This window comes from Solanum stenotomum, chromosome 12 (genome assembly GCF_019186545.1).
Source record: "Solanum stenotomum isolate F172 chromosome 12, ASM1918654v1, whole genome shotgun sequence".
In the NCBI taxonomy this organism is placed as follows: domain Eukaryota; kingdom Viridiplantae; phylum Streptophyta; class Magnoliopsida; order Solanales; family Solanaceae; genus Solanum; species Solanum stenotomum.
In genome coordinates, this window is record NC_064293.1 from 27,634,684 (window position 1) to 27,657,240 (window position 22,557).

At 33.5% G+C, this 22,557-nt stretch overlaps 4 protein-coding genes across 4 annotated transcripts; 2 read left to right on the top strand and 2 right to left on the bottom strand.

Annotated features, from left to right (window-relative positions):
• Nucleotides 1-742: 742 nt before the first annotated feature.
• LOC125846983 (60S ribosomal protein L18a-like protein) lies at nt 743-6,935 on the bottom strand. Its single transcript, XM_049526700.1, has 4 exons — nt 6,539-6,935; nt 3,736-3,811; nt 3,237-3,351; nt 743-1,065 (listed from the first exon to the last, which is right to left on the bottom strand). Exons 1-4 carry the CDS (start codon nt 6,750-6,752, stop codon nt 1,006-1,008), a joined length of 465 nt encoding a protein of 154 aa, XP_049382657.1. The 5' UTR covers nt 6,753-6,935; the 3' UTR covers nt 743-1,005.
• A 1,542-nt stretch (nt 6,936-8,477) lies between these two features.
• LOC125848340 (F-box/kelch-repeat protein At3g23880-like) lies at nt 8,478-11,402 on the bottom strand. Its single transcript, XM_049528190.1, has 2 exons — nt 10,102-11,402; nt 8,478-8,814 (listed from the first exon to the last, which is right to left on the bottom strand). The coding sequence occupies exons 1-2, from the start codon at nt 11,319-11,321 to the stop codon at nt 8,742-8,744; spliced, it is 1,293 nt and encodes a 430-aa protein (XP_049384147.1). The 5' UTR covers nt 11,322-11,402; the 3' UTR covers nt 8,478-8,741.
• A 1,603-nt stretch (nt 11,403-13,005) lies between these two features.
• LOC125848121 (GDSL esterase/lipase At4g10955-like) lies at nt 13,006-14,396 on the top strand. Its single transcript, XM_049527926.1, has 2 exons — nt 13,006-13,181; nt 13,263-14,396. Exons 1-2 carry the CDS (start codon nt 13,045-13,047, stop codon nt 14,272-14,274), a joined length of 1,149 nt encoding a protein of 382 aa, XP_049383883.1. The 5' UTR covers nt 13,006-13,044; the 3' UTR covers nt 14,275-14,396.
• A 176-nt stretch (nt 14,397-14,572) lies between these two features.
• On the top strand, nt 14,573-17,889 carry LOC125848496 (F-box/kelch-repeat protein At3g23880-like). The gene is made up of 2 exons (XM_049528373.1): nt 14,573-16,075; nt 17,597-17,889. The coding sequence occupies exons 1-2, from the start codon at nt 14,676-14,678 to the stop codon at nt 17,646-17,648; spliced, it is 1,452 nt and encodes a 483-aa protein (XP_049384330.1). The 5' UTR covers nt 14,573-14,675; the 3' UTR covers nt 17,649-17,889.
• The last annotated feature ends 4,668 nt before the right edge of the window (nt 17,890-22,557 follow it).

Genomic DNA, 22,557 nt, shown 5'->3' on the forward strand with positions numbered 1-22,557 from the left:
AAACTCTGCATTACTAATCCATGCATTAGTAATCCCTGCATTATACATCTTTGTACCAAACGACCCCTTAATCCCTACAGAACTTATATCAAGAGAGATATTAATACTCACGGCATAACTTAGTTCCTACCTAACTAATGTATCTAGCATAAGTTCTATTTCAGAATTCCCACAAATTATGTCACAAGAGGCATAACTTAATTCCTACAAAACTTATATCATATAAGACAATTATTTCATATAAGACAAAAAATCTCTAAACTGATGCAAAGTGAATTATCTACTCACAACTTATACTGAATTAAACAAAAATTCTCTAAATTTATATAGAGGCAAATTAAATTTAGCACACAACTTTTCACTAAATGACCATAGATTTGAGAGACAAATAAATACCACCCCGAAATAAGACAATTGGTGCAAAAACTTAAAAAACCATCCAACCAATCATATATGATTTTTAATTATTATTTTTTTACAAGACTTATATATTCCAGTATGAATTAATAATCATACTGAAAATTAGTATAGGAAATTTTTTAATTTACGATAAATTTCAAAATGAATTGGATAAATGTATATTAAATCTATTATATATTTAAGTTTTAAAAAAAAAAGCATTATGAAACTGTATTATGTATTATGTATATCCAAAGAAGCCATAATCTTAAAAAATGGTGAACTTCCCCCAATGGCGCTGAATATAGTTCTGCACTTATATTTTTTTGAAATAGGTAACTTTTAGTTCTGCACTCATATTTTGGGGAATTTTCAAAAAATATACATCACTATTGGAGCAAAACCAAGAAGTACCATAAACATTACAAAGGAAAGTGCCTGTTTAGTATAAGAACCACCCAAGTCAATATTTGCTATACATATTGATTGAGAAAAGGATACATCTTTCAAACAAAAACCAATTGCTTAAGTTGCTCTATCCTCTCTCTTTCCCCCTTTTCTATGGAGATCGCCACGATAAGTTCACATATTGCAGCCTGGATAGCCTCACCAGGAATGAGTTGCCTTTGTCACACCAAAAGTCACAGCAATCAAAGCAAGCATGGCCTGATTTACCGAACAAATAAACAAAGTCAGAGGCTGATATGGTATGAGAAAAGAAATCGATAAATAATGGAGTGATGTGCAGACTGTGCTTCTATTGGGTACTGCAGAAATCAGAAAGCTAATCAGTGCATAGCTACAACTGCTTGGATGGTAATAACAAACATTTGTCCCCTCCCCCCTTCATCCCCCATCTACCCTCAACCCCAAACAAAGATAGGGTTAAAGCACTTTTGCAGCATATTACAACTCACGTTTAGCATTACTAAAAGGGTGTTTAAACTGTAACACAGAGTAGGATTGACACTAACACAAATTACTTAAGTATTGCCCTGCAAGCAGAGCAGCATTAATGCACAGGAGTATCAGTGCAGGATTGCTTATTCGCTAACATGGGAGGCTTTTATGTGACAGCTAAGAAGTTGTCCCAAATCAAATGGAGGAATAGTTAAACTGCACATTACTTGGATACAAATCCACTATCAGAATAAGAAGATTGAAAACATGAACATAAGGCTTCAAGCCCCAGCTTTCCTGAATATCAGTCAGCACTAGAAGGAAAAGTAACATAAATACATAAAGAAGCCAAAAACTCATGCAACAGTCAGATTAGGACTTTGGCTCTATTGAGAATAAAGGTTATTGTTGAAAAATTTGTGAGAAATGCTTCCTCGCAGCCTCATAGGAATGACAATTTGATGATTGGGTTAATCTGGCAGACCAGGAACATCAAACATGACATGAAAAGGGGCTAAAAGCAATTGTGCCAAAAAAAAAAGGGCAACTAAAAGAGGTTGGTCTTAGAATAAATTACCCAAATGTAATCCATCTCTTAACCTAGTCTAATTTTCCATCCTTTTAATGTTCCTCTAATATATCTTCATAGAAAAGCCAAGTTATAATATATATTTAGGACTGCTCTTGCATAAGGTAAATATCAATAGAAAAGGATATCTAAGTGAAATGAAGTAAATTCCAAGGTAGGCGGGCAAGCACTCACAGGGTGGAACAAAATATAGTTATTTAATATCAAATCCACATACTCTAGAAGTACAAAATATTTATTCTTTTCAAAATTTCTAGCTGCCCAAACCAAATTTTATTACTCACCCTATTCTATTTTATATGGCACACATTTTTTCTTAGTTTGTACAACAAAGAATAACGCCTATATATATTTGCGAACTCTTCAACTTTAAACATCAAATTTTACCCTTAATGACATGCTTTTATATCCATAAAAGTGACAATAAATGTTTAAAACCATAAGTTCTAAGGGTACTTTTGCTATGTGCCAAAAGTCTTTCTTTTACTCTGTACCCAAACTGGGTAATTGTACCCCAACAATATTGCTCAACTCGACTCCTAGAAAAGCATATTTTTTTATTTATTTTTTGATAACCGAGAAATCCGTCTGCGACCCGCCCTTTGGACCAATCACAGCCTTCTAAACTCGGTGGATAATGGGCCCGCCCCTCTACCCTTCTCCACTTAAATACCGGGCTTCGCTTTGCAGGGTGTGTGGGGCTTGAACGTGCGACCTAAGCCACAAATCTTCCACCTTCTGCCACTTGAGCTAGGCCTTAGGGGCTCCTAGAAAAGCATATTATGCCCAAGAATTTGTGACATAAGGGATATCATCAACCATACAATTGAAACAAAAACAAAGCACTTAACAAACTATTGCTACTGCACATTATCCATCCCAAAAAATGAGAGGACTTACTAGAAACATCTTTTGTCTAATTCACCCGAGCTGCGAGAATTAAATCTACAATTTATATAGCATTCAAACTTCTCATTTAACCTTACACTTCCAGTCTACCCCAACAAAAGAAATAAGTGGCCTACACTGCCACACACTGCTTAAGTTTGTTCCTTATTTTTCTTTTTCCGTTTCATCTCTTGGTAAGTGGTAATCTTATTTCTTCATAATCGTATTCATCCTTTTCTCTTTGTCAGACTATATAACTTTTGTAGAATATCACGGAGAGTTATAGCACATGTGAAAGGAATCCCGGTTTTAGGATCACCCATAATGCCAGTAGGTAGAAATGAGAGCATACTTCTGACATTAATCCAGTATTACAAGTGTGAGGCTAACATAGCCATGCCTGGCGAAATCAAGGCATATAAAGTATCTTTCACATAGTAATTTGAGAGAGAGAAATTACCCCTAATGTGCATGCTATAAGGCCAGCCTTCTCTCTATAATCAATCCGAACACACAGAAGAAGAAAAGCTCCAACGTACCAAGGTATGGTACCAAGAAAGAAACCAGAGATGAACCTTGCAAACAAAACAGAAAAAAAATGAAAGTAAGCCAACATTGAAATCTTAATCACTCTTTACAAATTGAGTTTATGAAAATCTGGTCACTGAAACACCAGAAAGAGGTAAATCCAGTAGCAACTATCAGATCACACTTTTTGAAACCGCTGAGTTGTTATTCCTGTGTGCCTTCACATTGTTTCCCCAACATCCAACTTACCAGTCTTTATTTTAATATAAATAAGACTCTAAAGACAATGAAAGAGCTCTAAAATAAAACCTGAGTATGATTACATATATCACTTTTTTTGCATAAAGCAAAATATTTATCAATCCGACCACAATACATAAAGAAAATTTAAAAATAAGGGCTCAAGAAAATGTACAAGAATAGAAACATACAAGGACCAGCCGATCCCCACACCACAGCAAGGAAGACGGTGCTCCCTCATAGGTCTACCTTCAGCAACAGCATAACCTAAGCCACGGTGAAGAAACATAATGAACATGGTGTATATCATCTGACATTAAAATAATGTTTTTGAACAACCAAATATTTTCAAACTAGCAATTAGAGCAGAAAAAATTAAAAAGCATTTTCAAAAGTGTCATTCCTGAAATTTTTCGAGACAGCGTGTATAACTAGTTCATCATTCTTCCTATGTCAGTTTTCTTCTAAATAACATTTGACTCCACTTCTACAACTTCTAAATGCTTAAAGAAAGTTGGAGACATCACATATTCCCTCTGCCCGATTAAATGTGGAAGTGTGTAACTGGGCACAAAATAATAAAAATTAAAGAAGCTTTTGACATGTAAGCAAAAGACACCAAAATAAAATTATGAAGATCCAGAATTCCAAAATTTTCTGACAGCCTAAATCTAAGGTGGATTTTTTGCTTTTATCATTTTCCTTATTCTAATCTTTATTCTTCAGTTCACTTTCCAAGAAACACAATCTTGATTCTTAACAAATCACGAAGTTACTCTGAAGAAATGTTACCAGCCTCAACAAAAAAAAAAGTTACTCTGAAGAAAGTGAATTATCCATACCACATCAATCATCATCCGTACTATAGGTATCTTCTCTATATTTCTAAGGGGGAGGAGCCATATTTTTCATAAGTGAACAAAACATTTTGTTTTATTAATATAAGCAGCCAAGCACAGAGCGCTGGACAGTACAAAAATAAGTCATTTCCCAGCAACAAAAGTTTGCCAATTGCCTAGTTATAACCCTGTTCAAACTGAAGAAAATCTATGAAACCTATCAAAAAATCTAGATTTCATACATGGTTGATTCATTCTACATCTTGAATTTTTCTGGAGTATTTTCCTATATGGCATGTGCTGCTTTTAATGAGTAGTAGGAATGGATATCATCACCAGACATATATATTTTTATTTTTTTTTTGAGAAAGTTAACTGGTATTATAAACATAGAAGTACACCAATAGTGAACTCATGTAGCAATTACATCAAAAGTATAGAGGGTTTACCAAAAAGAAACTAAGCACCTTTCTCCCTCATAAACTATCTAAGAATAGGGTGATGTCCCCCGGATCCTTGGGAATAGAATGGATACACCAAAAGTAAAAGGTCACTAAACAATTCATTTTAATGCTTTGGAAAGGGATGCTCTTGTTCTCAAAACATCTCTGATTTCTCTCACTCCATATTGTCCACCAGATGCAGGCAGGGGCAAAGTTCCATCTCTCCTTGTGTCCTGACTGACTTCCATCTCTATTCCAACATGCTAGGACTTCTGCAGTATTTCTAGGCATGGTCCATGTGATACCTCTTCGGTTAATAAAATACTTCCATAGCTTCTCAGTCACTTTACAATGCAAAAAAAGATGGTTTATTGTCTCTGTCTCAGATTCACACAAAAAACATCTGGAGCATAAGTCCTTTCCTCTTTTCATTAAGTTATCCTGAGTCAGAACAGATTGTCTTGCAACAAGCCATGTGAAGTAAGCCACCTTATGTGGTATTTTCCCTTTCCAGATCATCTTCCAAGGCCACAACTCCTTTGTTTCAGTTGAAGTGTCTAGTAATTTGTAGACTGATTTCACCTTGAACTTGCCATCTTTCTCCAGCTTCCATGTCAATTTGTCTTCCTCACAAGTGAGGTTCTTGGCTTGTTCCAAGGTATTATAGAACTGAGTCATTCTCTCCACTTCCCAGTCATTGAGGAACCTTCTAAAAATCAGGTTCCATCCTTGTTCATTTCTGACTTCTACAATTGTAGCCATTTTCTGCTGATTGAGAATATAAATGTCTGGGAACTGCTGTCTCAAAGGTGTTTGTCCCATCCATGTATCATTCCAGAACAATGTTTTCCTCCCATTTCCCACATTAATCACAGAGTTGTTCCAAATTCTTGGCCACTGATTTCTAATAGTTCTCCATAGCCCCACACCATAAGGAGTATTGACCTCCTTAGTAGTCCATGATCCTTCCTTTCCATATCTTGCAAAGATAGTGTCCTTCCATAAGCTCTGATCATCTGTTGCTAGTCTCCAGAGCCATTTTAGCAGAAGGCTCTTATTGTGGGCTTTCAAATTCTTAATTCCCAGACCTCCCTCTTTTTTGTTGGAAATAACAGCATCCCACTTGACCAAATGAGATTTCTTGACCCCTTCCCCATTACCAGACATATATTTTATGTACTACCTTCATTATGTTTAAATTTTTGCATAGAGTTCACTATATTATACAAAATTCATATGGCATTTTGACGAGTTCTAATTTAACAACTATAACTTCTTCCCTACGCATTCACCATATTATCAATCCCCTTCTTGTAATTCCTCAATGACAAGACCATACAAGGATTTCGTTTTTTTTATTGGTGACAAAACCATACAACCATCTAATCATATACTATAACCAAAAGACTTACATACCCTGCATTGTGTCCCGAATTAACTTATTAGCAGAAAAAAGCTGTACCTTAACGAATCATGCTATATATACTTGATATAGCCTCTGTACCTCGCAATATGGTTTGCCTACACTCTACCCTCCCCGATCTCACTCGTGGGGTTACACTCGGTATGTTGTTGTTATTTTAAATAAGACAGGATGAGAAGTTGAATTAAAATTCCCAACTTTAACTTAATTCACGGAAACAAACAGAATTTATCAACAAGCGTAAAAAAAGTATTCATGTAGATATATATGAATATGTGGGAAAACACACCGTGAACAGTTTGATAACCATGAGGATAGTATTGAGGAGGAGCGCCGGTAGCACCAGGCGGAGGAACGGGCTGAGGAAAACCGAACACTTGATGAGACTGTGGAGGAGGAGGCGGATGATTGGCTACTCCTTGAAATGTACCGTAGTAATAGTTTGCCGGCAAGGGTTCGCCGGTGGCCGAAGAGGCCCTATTCTTCCCGTCTTCTTTGCTCATACTTCCCCTGATAGAGATCGAGTAACAGTTTAGGGTTTCGGGATTGAGTGGAAGTCGTAATGTTTCTGACGCCGATTGTCAGAACAGATCGGCGCGGCTACGTGATCGGCGTTTTCGCGGTCTTCGGTTTCTCTTGGGGGTAAGATGTGCTGCTGGTTTTGTCAATTTGTTTTTCGGCTTCGCTTAGCTGGTAAGTTTCACGCCAACACGTGGATATAAAAGTTAATTTTGGATAAAAGTAAGAAGACCAGAATAAAAAATTATATAAAAGAAAAGAAAAAAGAATATATTTTTAATTTCAAATATTTATTTTTTTACCCCATTTCACCCCTACCCCTGCCAGCCCCACCCACTCCCCTACCCCAAAAAAAAAATTAAATTTATTTTAAAAAATATTTTCAATTTCAATTCAAAAATTATTTTCTACTCTCTAGTAAAAAAAGAGATATTTTCTCAACAATAATTTTCATTCATAAATCAAACATTAAAAAATCTTTTTCGGAAAATATTTTCCACTCACCAACCAAACATGAGAAAATAAGTCAAAAATCTACTTGTTTTTCAGGAAAACATTTTCCTTCATACCAAACANCTATTCTCTAGTAAAAAAAGAGATATTTTCTCAACAATAATTTTCATTTATAAATCAAACACTAAAAAATCTTTTTCGGAAAATATTTTCCACTCACCAACCAAACATGAGAAAATAAGTTAAAAATCTATTTGTTTTTCAAGAAAACCTTTTCCTTCATACCAAACACACCCTAAAGGGAAAAGGGTCAGAAATGTCCTTAAACTATGCGAAAGGAACAAAAATGGCATCCGTTTACGGTTTGGTCCAAAAATGCCCTTCCCTTCAATATTTTGATCCGAAAATACCCTTATTGTTATTTAATGGGTCAAAAATGTTCATTTTCTAAATAATATTTTTTTTTTTAATTTTTTTTTAATACATTCTTTTTCTAATAATATTTTTTAAATTAGCAAATATATATCTTACTTCAATTAAGAAAAAAAATAAAAAATGAAAATATTTCTTATTTTATTATAATTATTTTTTATGATGGATATATTGTGATCTTATATATATGGCATGTATTATCTGTCGAAAAGGTACATGAAGTTATTCTATTTTAATTGATAAAATGAGATTAAGAAGAAGAAAAAAAAATCCTACATTTTTATTTGTTAAAGTGATTTTAAAAGAAAAACAAAATAAGAATCTTTAATAATATGTTAATTAGGAAGAAGATACGTTTAAAAAGAAAAAAATAATATATTTATTCCGAAAAGGGCATTTTTGACTCATTTAGTAACTATAGAGGCATTTCTGACCAAACTATTAACTGTAAGAGTATTTTTGAACCAAAATATTAACGGCAAGGACATTTTTGAACCAAACTATAAACGGAGAATATATTTTGTTCCTTTCACATAATTTAAGTGCACTTTTTTTTACCCTTTTTCCTACATTAAATGCCCTTATAATATGACTCAATTGCAAAAACACTTGTGGGAAAAGGAACAAAAATTGAGTGAAGAGAACACAATGGAAGATTTTATGAAGCAAAACTTTCTTTAGTGCATAGCCAGGTTCATGATTGCGGATTGTGCAAACCAACTTATCCTGATGGCATATTGAAACGTGGTAGAAGAGGATAGCTCAACAAAGGAAGCTAAGTAAGGGCGCTACAAGAAACACAAAGGAAAGTCATGCTTCAGGATCGAACAACTAAAGTCGAATTAGAATATTCGGCCACAAACCCACCATTGTTTAATCAAGTACTTGTAAATCAAAACAATGTGCAATAGATATTAGTTGACAATCTGATCAACAAAGTAGTCAGATGAATTAAACTCATCTTCTTCTTTAATACAAACATCTGAGAGACCAGGAACTACATACATTGTGGATTCCAAACTAAAAAGATGTCAAAAGTTTTTCATGTCATCTCTAAGGAAAGCAAAAAGGGGAAGCAGAAACTTCTTTCATGCAATCCTAGTAGCCAAGTCAACCTGTTGGGGATCGTCGGTGGTAATGATCTTCAAATTTATGCCAGCCCTGCATTATCAAGAAAAAGAATGTAAGTGAGTTCTCCAAATATCTTTCAAAGCCAACAATCCCTCGCACCACTCATTTCTACTCCGAACATGCTCCTCAGAGACCCATGGACCAAATAGCTAAGAATATTATGTCTAAAACAAAGTCCCAACCAACCAAGGAGAAAAGACAGTGGACAGGAAGCAAAAAGAGAGCTTCTAAGCTAAGGAAAAACAAAGCTTGAAATTCAAGATCAAAAGCCCCAAAGATGCAACTTGAAGTAGCAAATGATTAAATGAAGAGGAGATCCTTTCTACGAGGAGAGGATTCTAGAGAAAGCTTCTAAGCTAAGGAAAAACAAAGCTCGAAAGTCAAGCTGAAAATCCCCAGAGATGCAACTCGAGTCTTGTAGTAGCAAATAATCAAATGAAGAGGAGATCTTTTCTACAAAGAGAGGACCTCTTATACTGGCTGTCAAACTAATGTCTTTGAGCATCCAAAAAATTAAGATATGGAAGTGTCACACTCCATTTGAGATAGAGGGTGCACACACACTGAATATGGTAGAAATGAAATAAGTAGCTAACCCTTTCATTGAATATAATCTTTAGTTCAACATTAACATCTATATGATTAATAACACCCATACTTGTATATACAAGTATAAAAGTTCATGAATCAAGAAATGAGATACAAATTTAAGAACACTTGCCAGAAACAAGAAAAAGAACATCTGAAAGCAGAAAAGCACTGGCTCAGTTGAACAGATAGGTACAGAATTGTTGGACTTGGTTCTATCAGTTTTTTTCTTTTGAAGCCTTGACTTAGTTAGGCAATACAATCCACATGAATTATTTCAGTGAAACTTATGTTTTTCTGCTCTTTCTTTCAAATACATAATGGTTAAAATGCTTATGGAACCAACTACCTCAGAGTCCTACAGCATCGGCAAATAGAAATTTTAACACACAAACTTCAAGGATCTAACAATCATATTATGTCTATTCCTTGTTGCTTATTGACCGCACCACAACTGATGCTCTAAAAAACAGAACACCACAGCAGCAATTCACAAGCATCTCCACTAATTGCTTAGAATTATGTAAACAAATCGTAGAGTGAGTTCACATAGAAAATTAAATCATAGTCTATCTGCTTAGTTTCACCAGGTGCCCGTAACATATATATATGCACAACATGATAAACAAAGCAACAACAACATCTCAAAGAGGGAGTTACCAATCAGCACAAAGCAAGCATATAGTAACTTAAAATGTAATTGAGAAGACAGAGATTTCATCACCGCACTTTAGGAGGTTTTCACGTGCTACTTTATCTCTAGCAGTTTGCTTCTCAACTGGTAGCATCCCTCCAATTAGAACTAGGCTCTCTGAATAGTTGAAAATCACGGTTGAACCTCTCTTGGCGTTATCGATGCACAATTTTGCCTTAACAGAACTAGTCACCGGATCAAAGAGTAACAACACGCCATTTTCATCCTCAGCTACAATGTCACCATTCCTCAAACAGCCAATAATTCTGTCAAACCCGAACACCAGTCCAACATTGCATTTCTTACTCCAACCATCTTCATCGTCCATTACCCAAACATCAACGTTATATTTGTCTGTTTTCACCCAGATTAACATACCAATGGAATCCTCCAAATTGACAAGCTGCCACCGAGTTCCCACTGTTATTCCTGGCATAGGTAACTTCTCAAATACTTTCCTATCCACATCAAAATACACCAACACCTCACGTAACCCATACTCATCCTCTACTAGAGCAGTCCAATAGGGTATCCCTTTAATGATCACATTGCAACAAGGCCCAAGAACTCTAAACCCCACCTCATTTTTCACCTGCTTCCAACAGAAACTCTTTGTCGAATACATTTCCACTTCATCCGGAACCCTAGATCCTACCCTGAAACACAAAAGACTTAGGATAATGAAATCATTCTCTTGTGAATCGTACGCCAACCCAATGGATACACCAGAGTGCACTCCCATTAGGGGTTTCTTCTTCGAAAGCTGCACCGCCCTACACTTCCTCATCATTGGGTTCCAAAGAGTGATTACATCACCCCAAGGTGGCTTACAAAGGCAAACAATGCCATTGCATGAACCCACAACGGCCATCTCGTGAAAGAAGAAAGGAAAAGGGTTATCGAGTTCGGTAACTGATGATTCCGGCGAGTCGAATAGTGAGAGTACATGATCGGTGGACTTAACATGGCGGGTGTGTATAAGAATGGGAGAATTAGTGGGCTGCAAAGAAGAAGAACGGTGTAAATGGGTGTCTATGAAGTTGGGTTTGGAAATGAGGTTCCGCCATGGCTTGCAAACACACCTGAATCGTAAAAGGGTCTTGACAGGGAGACGAGAAAGGATGTTAGAGATGATTTCTCTAGGGAAAATGCAGTCGGATGTTGGGTCCGGAGGTTTGCTCTTTGTTTTCTTGGAATTCCCCTTCCCTTTCCCTTTCCCTTTCCTTTTCCCATTTCCTTTGCCTTTAGCTGCCATCTTTGCTAGAAAGGTGAAGACGAGAAAGGGATTTGTGAATCGACAAAGACAATTTTGGGGATGCTGACAGCTTTAGTTTTGACTCTTGGCATGAAGAGGGAAAAAAGTTGGCCAATTAAAAATTCCCAAGGGTTATGGAACTGAGAATTATGATGTGGATGTGTGCGCATACTAGAACGAATAAGATTAGAAATAATGACACTAGAGATAAGTATGAGTGATTTTTGTGATGGATAAAATAAGGGTAATCAGATTGAGATAATTTGGACATGTGAAGAGGCTCCGTTATAGACTAGTTCAGATTGGCGATAATAGGTTCGAGGGGGTAGAGACACATTGAAGAAGTATTGAGGACATGTGATTTTAAACAAGATATAACATCTTTAGGAGGTTAGGGCCATAGATATGAGGATTTAGAGGTTACTAGCTTAAATAGAAAGTTAGTAGATAGTTGACCATTGTCTCGCTTTCTTGCGATTTAGGCTAGGTGGTTGTTTGGCACTCATTCATGTTTCTCCTTTGGTACAAGTAGTTTTGATAGTTTTTGTGTTTTATGTTGCTATCTATTGTGTCTTGTAGTTTGATTTTCATATTATTTTCTTGTTGTTAATGCTTCTTTTCCTGGTATGTTACATGATGCTTACTCTAATAAGTATTTGTTAACCTCTTTTCTTCCTTATGATTTTTTATAAACCTAAGTCGAGATCTTTCAAAAACTTTTCTATCTCATGAGGTAAAAATAAGATTTAAGTATGCTTTATCCCCACCAATATGACTAGACTATATATGTCATTATTGTTTTTCACTCATCAAGTATTTATTAGTCATTTAGGTCAGTAAAATTTAAATAATGGATGATAATTAGTTTTTTAAAATAAAGTTCAGATATTAGAAATAATGAAATATCTAATTCGTGTAATTTCTTATACTAAAATAATATTAAGTAATATAATATTGTTGAATATTTTCAAATAAAATCGATTGTTGGGGGACAACTGATAAGGCAATGACGATTCACCTGTCTATTTTCCTAAACCAGGTTTTTCAGGATATTAGTGTGGCGGTTGTCAAATTAAGATGAAGTTATGATATCCTATTTTATTGCCAGATTCGTTCCAATAAGGAAAGATTCAAAGAGATCGCTATTAAATAAAATTTTCATGAACTAGAATCGAGTAGAATGAGAAAAAAAGGAGATCAAAATATTTAGAGACTCGACAAACATTTGTTTAATGAAGTCGTGAATCTTCGTCTTATCCTTGAGATTCGATAAGATGTTCATCAGAAAATATAAATGAAAGTGCATGCAAAACATTAGGACAAAGAAACCATTTATATATATATATAGATAGATGTATTCCTAGAGCATTATGCTAGTTTTCTTTTAGGTCATTCAGAGCAAAACAGAATCAGATTCTGTTGTAAGCTAATCTATAGGAATAGAATAAGATCAGACATGACTAATTTTGCAAGGGTGAGTGTTCTTTACCAAGATAAAACACTTGCATTTTGTAATAATATGTATAAGATATGGCAGGAGAATCCATATTAATTCACTGGTATCCGATACCATATACAAATTATATGAAATGCAAAAGTGATTCCCTTTTAGGCGTTGGTAAGTGTATTTTTGTTCTCTTTTATGAAGGCTGGTTTGTCACATTTTATTTGCTACATACAACCTCCACCTTATTAAGAAACTCAAGAAAAAAGAAGTGACTAAATGAGAACATATTGGTCCTTCAGAAAGAATTCCATGGAGAGAAACCATTCTTTCCAGTACCATCCCAAGGCCTTCCATGTATTTGGTCCTCGACACATTTCTTCTCCCGGATGGAGAGAACTCATCAGCTCCAGTTGGTTGGTTTCCGTTTATCATTTCATGTCTTTGTTTAGATTTCAATTCCTTGTACTACTTATAATGGTGTATAGAATGTGCAGGAAGAACGAAAGCTACAAAAGAGTAGTGATGGCCTGTTTTGTACAATCAGCATACTTGCTTGAACTAGACAGACAAGAAAATAGGTATGGCCTAGAAACTGCCCTTGCACCACAGTGGTGGACACCCTTTAAGTACAAACTGGTTGAACCCCTTGTAGATGAAAGAGATGGTTCGATATTTGCTGCAGTTTTGGAGTGGGATCAAGCAGCAGCCCTGGCTGATTTTATACCAATAAGACCAACTGGTGCACCAAAAGTGGTATTAGCCATCAGAGGAACACTCTTGAAGAACCCCACAATAAGGAGAGACATCGAGGATGATCTACGTTACTTAGCATGGGAAAGTCTCAAGGGATCCTTCAGATTTGAAAGACTCTTATCGGCTCTAAAATCAATCATCTTCAACCAGCAAGGGAGCAAAAATGTGTCCATCACAGGGCACTCATTAGGAGCTGGTTTTGCTCTCGAGGTATACAAGGCGTTAGCTGCTGAAGGAACTTATGTAGAAGCACATCTTTTCAATCCACCATCTGTTTCATTGGCCATGAGTTATAGAATCTTGAGTGGAAAAGCTGGATTTGTGTGGAAAAGGTTCAAATCAATGCTTCCTTCTAACTCAGAGTATCAAAGCAAGAGCATCGCGGAGGATGCAGCTGAATCTACAGAATCAAGAATCACTTCAGAGCTTAAGCAAATGCTGCCTATGCCTCATTTGTATGTTAACACAAGTGACTACATATGCTGCTACTACAATTATCCAGATGGAGTACAAAACAATAGTTTCAATATTGGTAATAAGGAGAAAGAAGTAAAACCTGGTGGAAATGCGCTAACCGGTGTAAAGCTTTTTGTAGTGTCAAAGGCAAAGCAGAGGTTTCTTGAGGCACATAGGCTTAAACAATGGTGGTCTGATGACTTGGAACTTCAAATGGCTCTCAATAACAGCATGCTAATAAGTAGGCAGCTCAACTCCCTATACACCATTCAAGCTCCAAAACAAACTCAAGGCTAGGCTCAAGTGTACTTGAATTTGGACTGGCAAAAATATTGAAATTTCAAGATAAGAGATTGTAAGTCTTGAGATTCTGCATTTGACTTATGAATGAATTGAGTTACCTAGCTCTTATATAAACATTTGACTTGCTAAAATCGAATTTTCGATCTTGCATATAAATTTGGCTTGTGTTCCAAAATACAGAATTGAACAGCACAACAATTTCTTCTTGTTTGTTGTGGCACAAAAGGCAAATGTATCTTTAATCATGTAAATGCATGTTAAAATTATACATACCTTAATACCAAATAGATTTAAAAAAATGCACGAAACAAATATTGGTTATATGTAACATTATGTAACACTGAAAAATCATATAATTATTCATCCCAACAATATCACAGAATACAGTACAAATTATGTCTTGTATCCTTCCTTTATTCAGAGCTGATGCCAAAACCTGCAGGTCTCTGTCGAGTCCCCAGTTCTGTCACAAAAGACAAATACATGCTCTGATTTTCGCAACCCTAAAACCCTTCTTCTTTGTTAAGATTGTTACTGTGATTTCGCAAAAAACCCTTTTTCCTGCTTCTGAGATGCCTCCTAAAGGCAAAGGAAATGGGAAGAAGAAAGGTAAAGGTAAAGGAAAAGGAACTTCAAAAGAACCAAAATGCAGAGCTGCAGCAGAATCAGAACCAATTTCCCACTTCTATTTCCCAAGAGAAATCATCTCTAACATCCTTTCCCGTCTCCCTGTCAAAACCCTTTTACGATTCAGGTGTGTTAGCAAGCAATGGCGAAACCTCATTTCCAAACCCGATTTCATCGCCTCCCATTTCCGTCACTCTTCTTCTTTGCAGTTCTCCGGTTCATCTATTCTTATAGGCAGCCGTCATCACGAGTCTAATCATCATGTAGTCTCACTATACAATCCGCCGGAATCAGTTGTCCAGGTGGACAGCCCCTTCCCCTGTTTCTTCCCCAATATGTACATTGTGGGTCCTTGCAATGGCTTTATCTGCCTTTTTAATCCACCGTGGGGTGAACTGATTACCCTTTGGAACCCGGCGATGAGGAAGTATAAGATGGTGGAGCTCACTGATAGCTTGCCCCGTCAGGGACTGCACTTTTTGGCGTCTATTGGAATGGCTTTTGATTTCCAACAAAACGATTTGCTGATCTTGAGAATCTTTTGTGTGGGCATTATGTATGCAGTCCCGAACCATGTTGAGATGTATTCGAGTAAGAGTGGGAAATGGAAGAAGCTGAAAAATGAGATGATTTTTCATATTCTTGAGTTTACTTGCAATGTGATTGTTAAAGGGGTGGCGTATTGGTTGGTTTGTATGCCTGATAAGTTCGGATCGCGTGCTGTGTTTGTGCGATTTGATGTGGGGAAACTAGTTTTTGAGAAGTTACCTTCGATAGGAAGGTGCAAGAAGCATCAATATCTTGTGGAATTGGAGGGTTCTCTTTGTATGTTAGACTGGGATCATAAAGATGATTGTCATATGGATGTTTGGGTAATGGATGATGTAGATGGTTGGAGTAAGAAATACAGCGTTGGACCGTTAGTCGGGTTTGACCTAATATTGGGTTGTTTGAGGAATGGTGACATTGTAGCTAAGAATGAAAATGGAGTGATATTCTTGTGTGATCCCATAACTAGTTCAATCAAGGAAAAGTTCAGCTTTGATAATAATAAGGATGGATCATATGTGATTGTTGATTATTCAGAGAGCCTATTTCTGATTGGAGGGATGCTACCTGTTAAGAAGCAAGATGCTCAAGATAAATTGGCGCGCAAAAAAGTCACAAGGTTTGATGATCAATTTATCATTATACTCCAGTTTATGTTACTACATAAGTACATATATTATATATACTTGCTATGTGTAGGTTCTCAGCTCCCACTTTTAGATGTTGTCATTGCTTCATTTTCTTATTTTATGTGATCGTGAACGTGTTATACAGGAACTTAGCACATTAACTCTGATGCGTTAATTACTGTGTGAACTAAGTCTACTGATTACTTTAGTTAATTATGTTCAATTGGTTGAGATGCTTGTGTATTAGTGCTGCTCTTAGCTTCTTTCAGATTTCTAACCATCTTATTATCCTATAACATAGACCAATTAATTAAAAAAAAAAGAGATGATAGAGAATCCGTTGAGAAGTTAACATGTATCCTAGGTATTCATTCTTACTATAATACTTCCATAATAGCATTAGTGCAAAGGTCCCCAGCAAATGTACTTGTGGTTGTAACAAACTGCTCTGTGAACTAGTCGAGACACATACTGGCTTAGCCAATAGCACTATTTAAGAAAACATTGGTCCAATTCTATTGACCTTTCCTTATAAAAAAAATATAGAGTTCTATTGATCTTGCGGAAGAGTCTTTGAGATTTAATAAAAAGGGTGAACACATACTGAGAACTGTATTCCCTGGTCTTGGCGCTTTTTAATTTTTAAGCTGGACTTTGAATCAATAATGATACATGTGAAATACTAACAGAAGAATATATGGACGGACCTTTGTTCATTTTCATTTTTTTCTTTTGTCATTTGTCATTCTTGAAAATAGAAGAATATATGGAACTTGGAAATCAACATTATGTCATTTTTGTCACAGAAAAAAAGTAATAACATGTCGAACCTGTAGAGCAAGGGAAACTCAGAAAATTTATTAACCTCGACTCCTGAACTGATTTACTTATCTTCTATGAGACAATTGTTTTTCCCTCCCTCATTACTGATGAAAGTATTAGAAAATTTGTTGCCTTTATTCAATTGCTAATTTCCTCCTTTGTTAATTTGTCTATCAATCTTTGAATTACTAATTGACCGGTCATACTTTTGGCATCTGTAGACAATTATTATATACTCTATAGTGTAGACTGTGGAGTGTGTCTGAAGTGAATTAAGTGATATCAAGCACGGCAAGGAAGAGAAGGAGAGCATGGAAGTAGCTCCTTTAGTACTTTGTGGATAATATGGAAAGAGTGTTTGATGGAGTTGCATTTTTTACTTACAGCTTAGTAGAACATTTTTGTTCTTTGGATTGGAGTATTTCTAATATTTCAGTTAGTGTTCATGACTGGATGCTATTCGTAACAACACAGGCTTTCTTATAGGATTTTTTTTTCTTCGGATATTGTTTAAGTAGTTCAAGTATTGCAGTTAGTGTAGACTGTAGATGCTAATAGTAAAGAAACATGCTTTCTTGTAGGATTTCTACCTTTTGCATACATCTTAAATGTTGAATTTTCACATTACATGGATAAACTTTAACTCATTTTGAGAAACTTACAAAGTTTGTTTTTGTTTGATGATGCAGGGATTGCTTAAAGTTCTTGATGGGACAACCATCAGAAATCATCATACCTTGATTGATTGCTCCTTTTTGGCTAACCTCAGAGATGGCATGAAGAGTCTTTTGGTGAATTCATGTTTGTGGTATAATACTTTTTCAGATTCGTAACATCTATCTACTTTTATGTTGCCTTTCTTCTTCACCCAATGTTTGCCCTCTACTTCTTTTTGTTTCGTAGTTATTTGCATAATGTGAACTGGTCTCATTGTGATATTTGTTCATGTGTATTGATTGGGTAATGGTGTTCAATTAATATGTGAAGAGGGAGTATGACTAATTTACTCAAGTTTAGACAAATATTACATTAATTTAGTTATCCTAATCTCATTATTGGAAAGGGATATTCTTTCACCTCTTCGAAAATCCATATCATCCTTTTACGTTGTATTAGTCATATTACAAGTGCAAATAATAAAAAAAGACTTCTTATTTTTTTCTCTTTTTAATTTTGTTGATTAAAAAAGAATCTTAGATATTACTGGAAGTCTGGAACTAATCTAAAATTAAAAAAGGTTCATTTCTAGTATGATAGATTATTTTGTAAAAAAGTTATTGTCCATCTAATTTAATTGTTAATTTATTAAATTAATTATCAACAAATGAAAAACAATAAATCATTTAATATGAGATGGAATGAGCGAATAATTATGTAACTGTCACCATTTAACTAACTAAAATATTATTATTATATATATATTGTACTCCTTCCAAAATATTTGTTACAGAATCATATGAATTTTGACCAACACTTTTAAGATGTGGTTTTTTATCATAATTTTTAATATTTAAATTTTAAATATTAAGATATTGAATTAATCTAATTTAATTTAATATTTAAAAATAGTTATATTAACTATGGAGATAACTATTTTGGAATGCAAAAAGTAATGATTTCGAATTATCTTCTTATATATCACCTGTTTTTAGAGTAATATTTTTAAAAAAAGATAAAATTGGTGTAATATTTTTTAAAAAGGATAAAATTGGTGTAATATTTTTAAAAATTAATCAATTTTAATTAGTTAGATATAACATATTTGTTATAATATATTAACTTGAATATTGTTGTAAATTTTTTATTATCTTTAATATGAATAGTCTTTTTGAATTAAGAATCTGAAACTAATATCTATTTCTATATTGATACATTTTCATCACGTTTTGGATGAAAGCCCAAAATGTTAGGTTAGTATATATATAACTACTAATGGGGGTAAGCATGACATTTTGGTGCAATTTGACTCTTAAAATACTCAAATCTTTTTTCACTTTTTGAAGTCACGAACCATTTACCATCTTCAACTTTTTGTAATTTTTATCGCAAAAAAATATGCTACCAAAAGGTAAAGGTGAAATGAAAGTAAGTTTCAAGAAAACAAACACATAAAAAAGTTTCAAACGAACATCTAAATGCATTTTTTTTCAAGGGTGCTCAACCAAATTACTTACCTGAAATCAAACACATATTTTTTTGCATAATTTTTGTTTGTATTGTTGTATTCTTGAAAAATGTATAGTCTTAATTTTTATTTGTATTGTTGTATTCTTGAAAAATATATAGTCTTTGATTTTAGTAATATTATTGCTAATAATTTATAGTAGAAAGGATTAATAGGATGTAGACATTTGTTTGTAATATAATCTTCGGATAATATCGTATAAATTTTTATTTGTAAATATGAAAATGTGAGAAGTTTATTTCAAAATTTTAATATATTATCAGATATAAAGATTAAGGAGTACACAACTTTTTATAAAAATCTTTTTTATTGGGCCGCGAAATTTTGAATTACTAAAAGGGGCCTGCGAACAATAATCCTAAATATTTTCAACTAAAATCATCTTTTGAATGTCATTGTAAGTTGTCATAAGTTCACTATTTTAAAGATAATACAATATATTATAATTATCTCAATCTAACCAGAAAATTTCTGGTATTACAAAGTGAAACCATGGTGAATAGAACCCAATAATAAAGGGTTTATACGAACGAATCCTTTAAATTTTGAAAGAGACACTTTACTCAAATATTAAAGAAAAGTCAATTATTGTTTAACAAAAAAAAAAGATTCTTACTAATAGAAATATGAATGATGATGATAATTAAAATAATAATGATGAGAAAACGGTACACATTCTTAATACGTGGTTATTTTTAAGGTTAACCATGTTATAATAACTTGTAAAAAGTGAATATGACATCCCTTTGTTTGTGCAAGACGACTTTTTTGTTATTAAAAAAGACTGAAGTGTCTTGATAAAATAAAAGTTGAGTTAAAAGTATATATATATATATATATATATTTTACAAAAAAAAATAAGTGAATGGCCAAACACTATTGAGAAAAGTTTTAGAAAGTAAAAACCAATTCAAATACTTATTTGTTGGCTATCAGTTAAACTGATTTTGAATTTAAAAAATATATATATATATTATCAGAGCAAGGGTCAAAAATGCTCTTATTCCACCTATTCGATCAAATTGTCGTTCGTTCCACCTATTATAAGAAGAAAATGCCTTTGACATAAAATATAAGTATAAAGTCTCAATGTCCACGTGAATGGTGTGAGTAAGAGGGAACAAAGGTTAAACCTTTGGTTCACCCATCTAAAGACTTCTACAATTACTCCATTTTGTGGAACCAGCGCCAAGTTTCGATCCTTAATAGTTTGGTTTTGATTTAACTAATAAAAAAATGCTTATAAAATAAAGATATATGACTACTCCAATAATTTGACGCAAAAAGACAATAATGTAACTTTACAAATGCTCATAAAATAGAAACAATAATAACTAACATGAAAAGAACTATATAAGTGTAACACAAAGAGAAATACGGTTCTTACTTTAGATTTTGACGTTTTGTATAATGTGAAGTTGTGAACTCAGTCATGAAGTGTGAATTGAAGGCTAAAGGGCAAAGACAATAACTAATAATATATTGAGATTAAATAATAAATTACTACAGTCTTAATTAATTTATTGATTTATATAATAATCCAATATAGAAAAAAAATCAAAATCGAACCATGTAGTCGTTACAATTGTTGGTGTGCTGTTTTAGACCTAATGAGTTGTTGAGATAAGTCTTAGTCCTTACAGTTGTTATTGTTGCGTGGCCCTGCATTCTTGTTTCCTCACAAATATTTTCTGTGCCCACAAATTGGTAATGAAGACAAAATAAAAGAATATCTATCTGAATTTAAAAATATATTTGGAAAATAGTTTGAATAACAATAATTGCTGGATGGAACTTTTATTACTCCCATTCAAACTTGAAATATAATTGAACATAATTCGCCAGTTCAAGCTTAACCCCTAACATTATGTTTGTAAATCACATTTTTGAAATTTTTCATTGCAACACTTTTCAATTTGCTAATATTATTACTAATTTTAATATAAAATAATTTTTTTGGTTACAAAAATAATTTTCAATCATCAATTAACGCCAAACACATATTTAAGCCAGAAGATATTGAACATTAGTTCTCTTTTAGGATTAAAAATGCATAGTTTTTTTTCCAGGATTACTAGTGTTTTGAATGTACATAAGAACAATTAGAACCCACAAATGGATATAGTATTTTCGTTACAAATTTATCTAAACTTATAACTTCAATACGAAATATAAAAATATATGTTAAAACCTATTGAGATCCTAATAAATATTAAAATTGAATTATGGATCCGCCTATGTCAGAACCATGTGTACGTACTGTATGGGGATTTAGACTTGCTAAAAAGATATATATAACACCAATACTGAAATTTATTGTGTATGATTTATTTACTTTTAAAATGTCATATTTGTCTTTAAATGTAGCACGAACACTATTTAATATTTCCAATAAAAAAAAAGTATACTTAATTATGCATCAATTATTTTATTTTTTTCCCTTCAACTAACCAAAAACTATACTTTTTGTATTCGATATTAGTTGAATTTGTGAGACAATGCAAACATATTAACAAAAATATTTAAAGACATAATTTAAATCATATTTTTGACTATTGCCTTTTGTGAATCATAAATATAAATATATTTATAAGTAGTGTAATTTATCTCCTAGATAATATAAAACTTCAATAAATGAAAGGAGGATGAATATGAAGAAAAAAATTCTAACATTCATGTTGAACTCTAAACAATGAAAAAAGTCTCAAAAAATTTGAATTATTTCTAATAGATGAGTGTTTATTCCTATCTTTATCCAAAAATAATTATCTAAAATATTGTCAACTAAAATCATCGTTAAGTTGTCGTAAATTGACTATTTTAATTTGTAAGGATGCTAGAATCTCCCATTTGACAATTTTTAAAAGTGGCCTATTTTTGCCCAATAATAAAGATTTTACCCTTTTAATTAAAAATACTACTCACTTATTAATAGAAAAATAATGACGATGATGATAACTATATCCCATCTCAATTGTATGAAGTACATATAAAATATTATCCAAAATTATTTATTTATTTCAACAATATATTACTTGTACTAAATATTTATTTATTATTATATATCCCATCTATACGTATGGTATGTCATGTCACATAATTTTATAGGCACATGTTTTTTCTTTGGAAGTAAATGATGTAATGTGCCTATATATAAATTATCAATTGTGCTACCCATAAAATATATTTAGGTCCCCTACACTCTTGAAATAAAGTCCTTCGAAATTTAATTACAAAATGGTATAGGTGTGGGGCACCTCATAAATATAGATTAAGATTATAATCAAAGTCTGACTTTTTTGCTTTAATAAAGACTTGTATTATGAGAAAATTGAGAAGAGTAATGCTACCAAAAAAATAATTAGGCAAGTAAGATTTCTCAGAATTTAGAAAATTCATATAACAAATAATTAATATTTCACTAATTGTTACGCTAATCATCACCTTGTCTGATTTATTATCAGT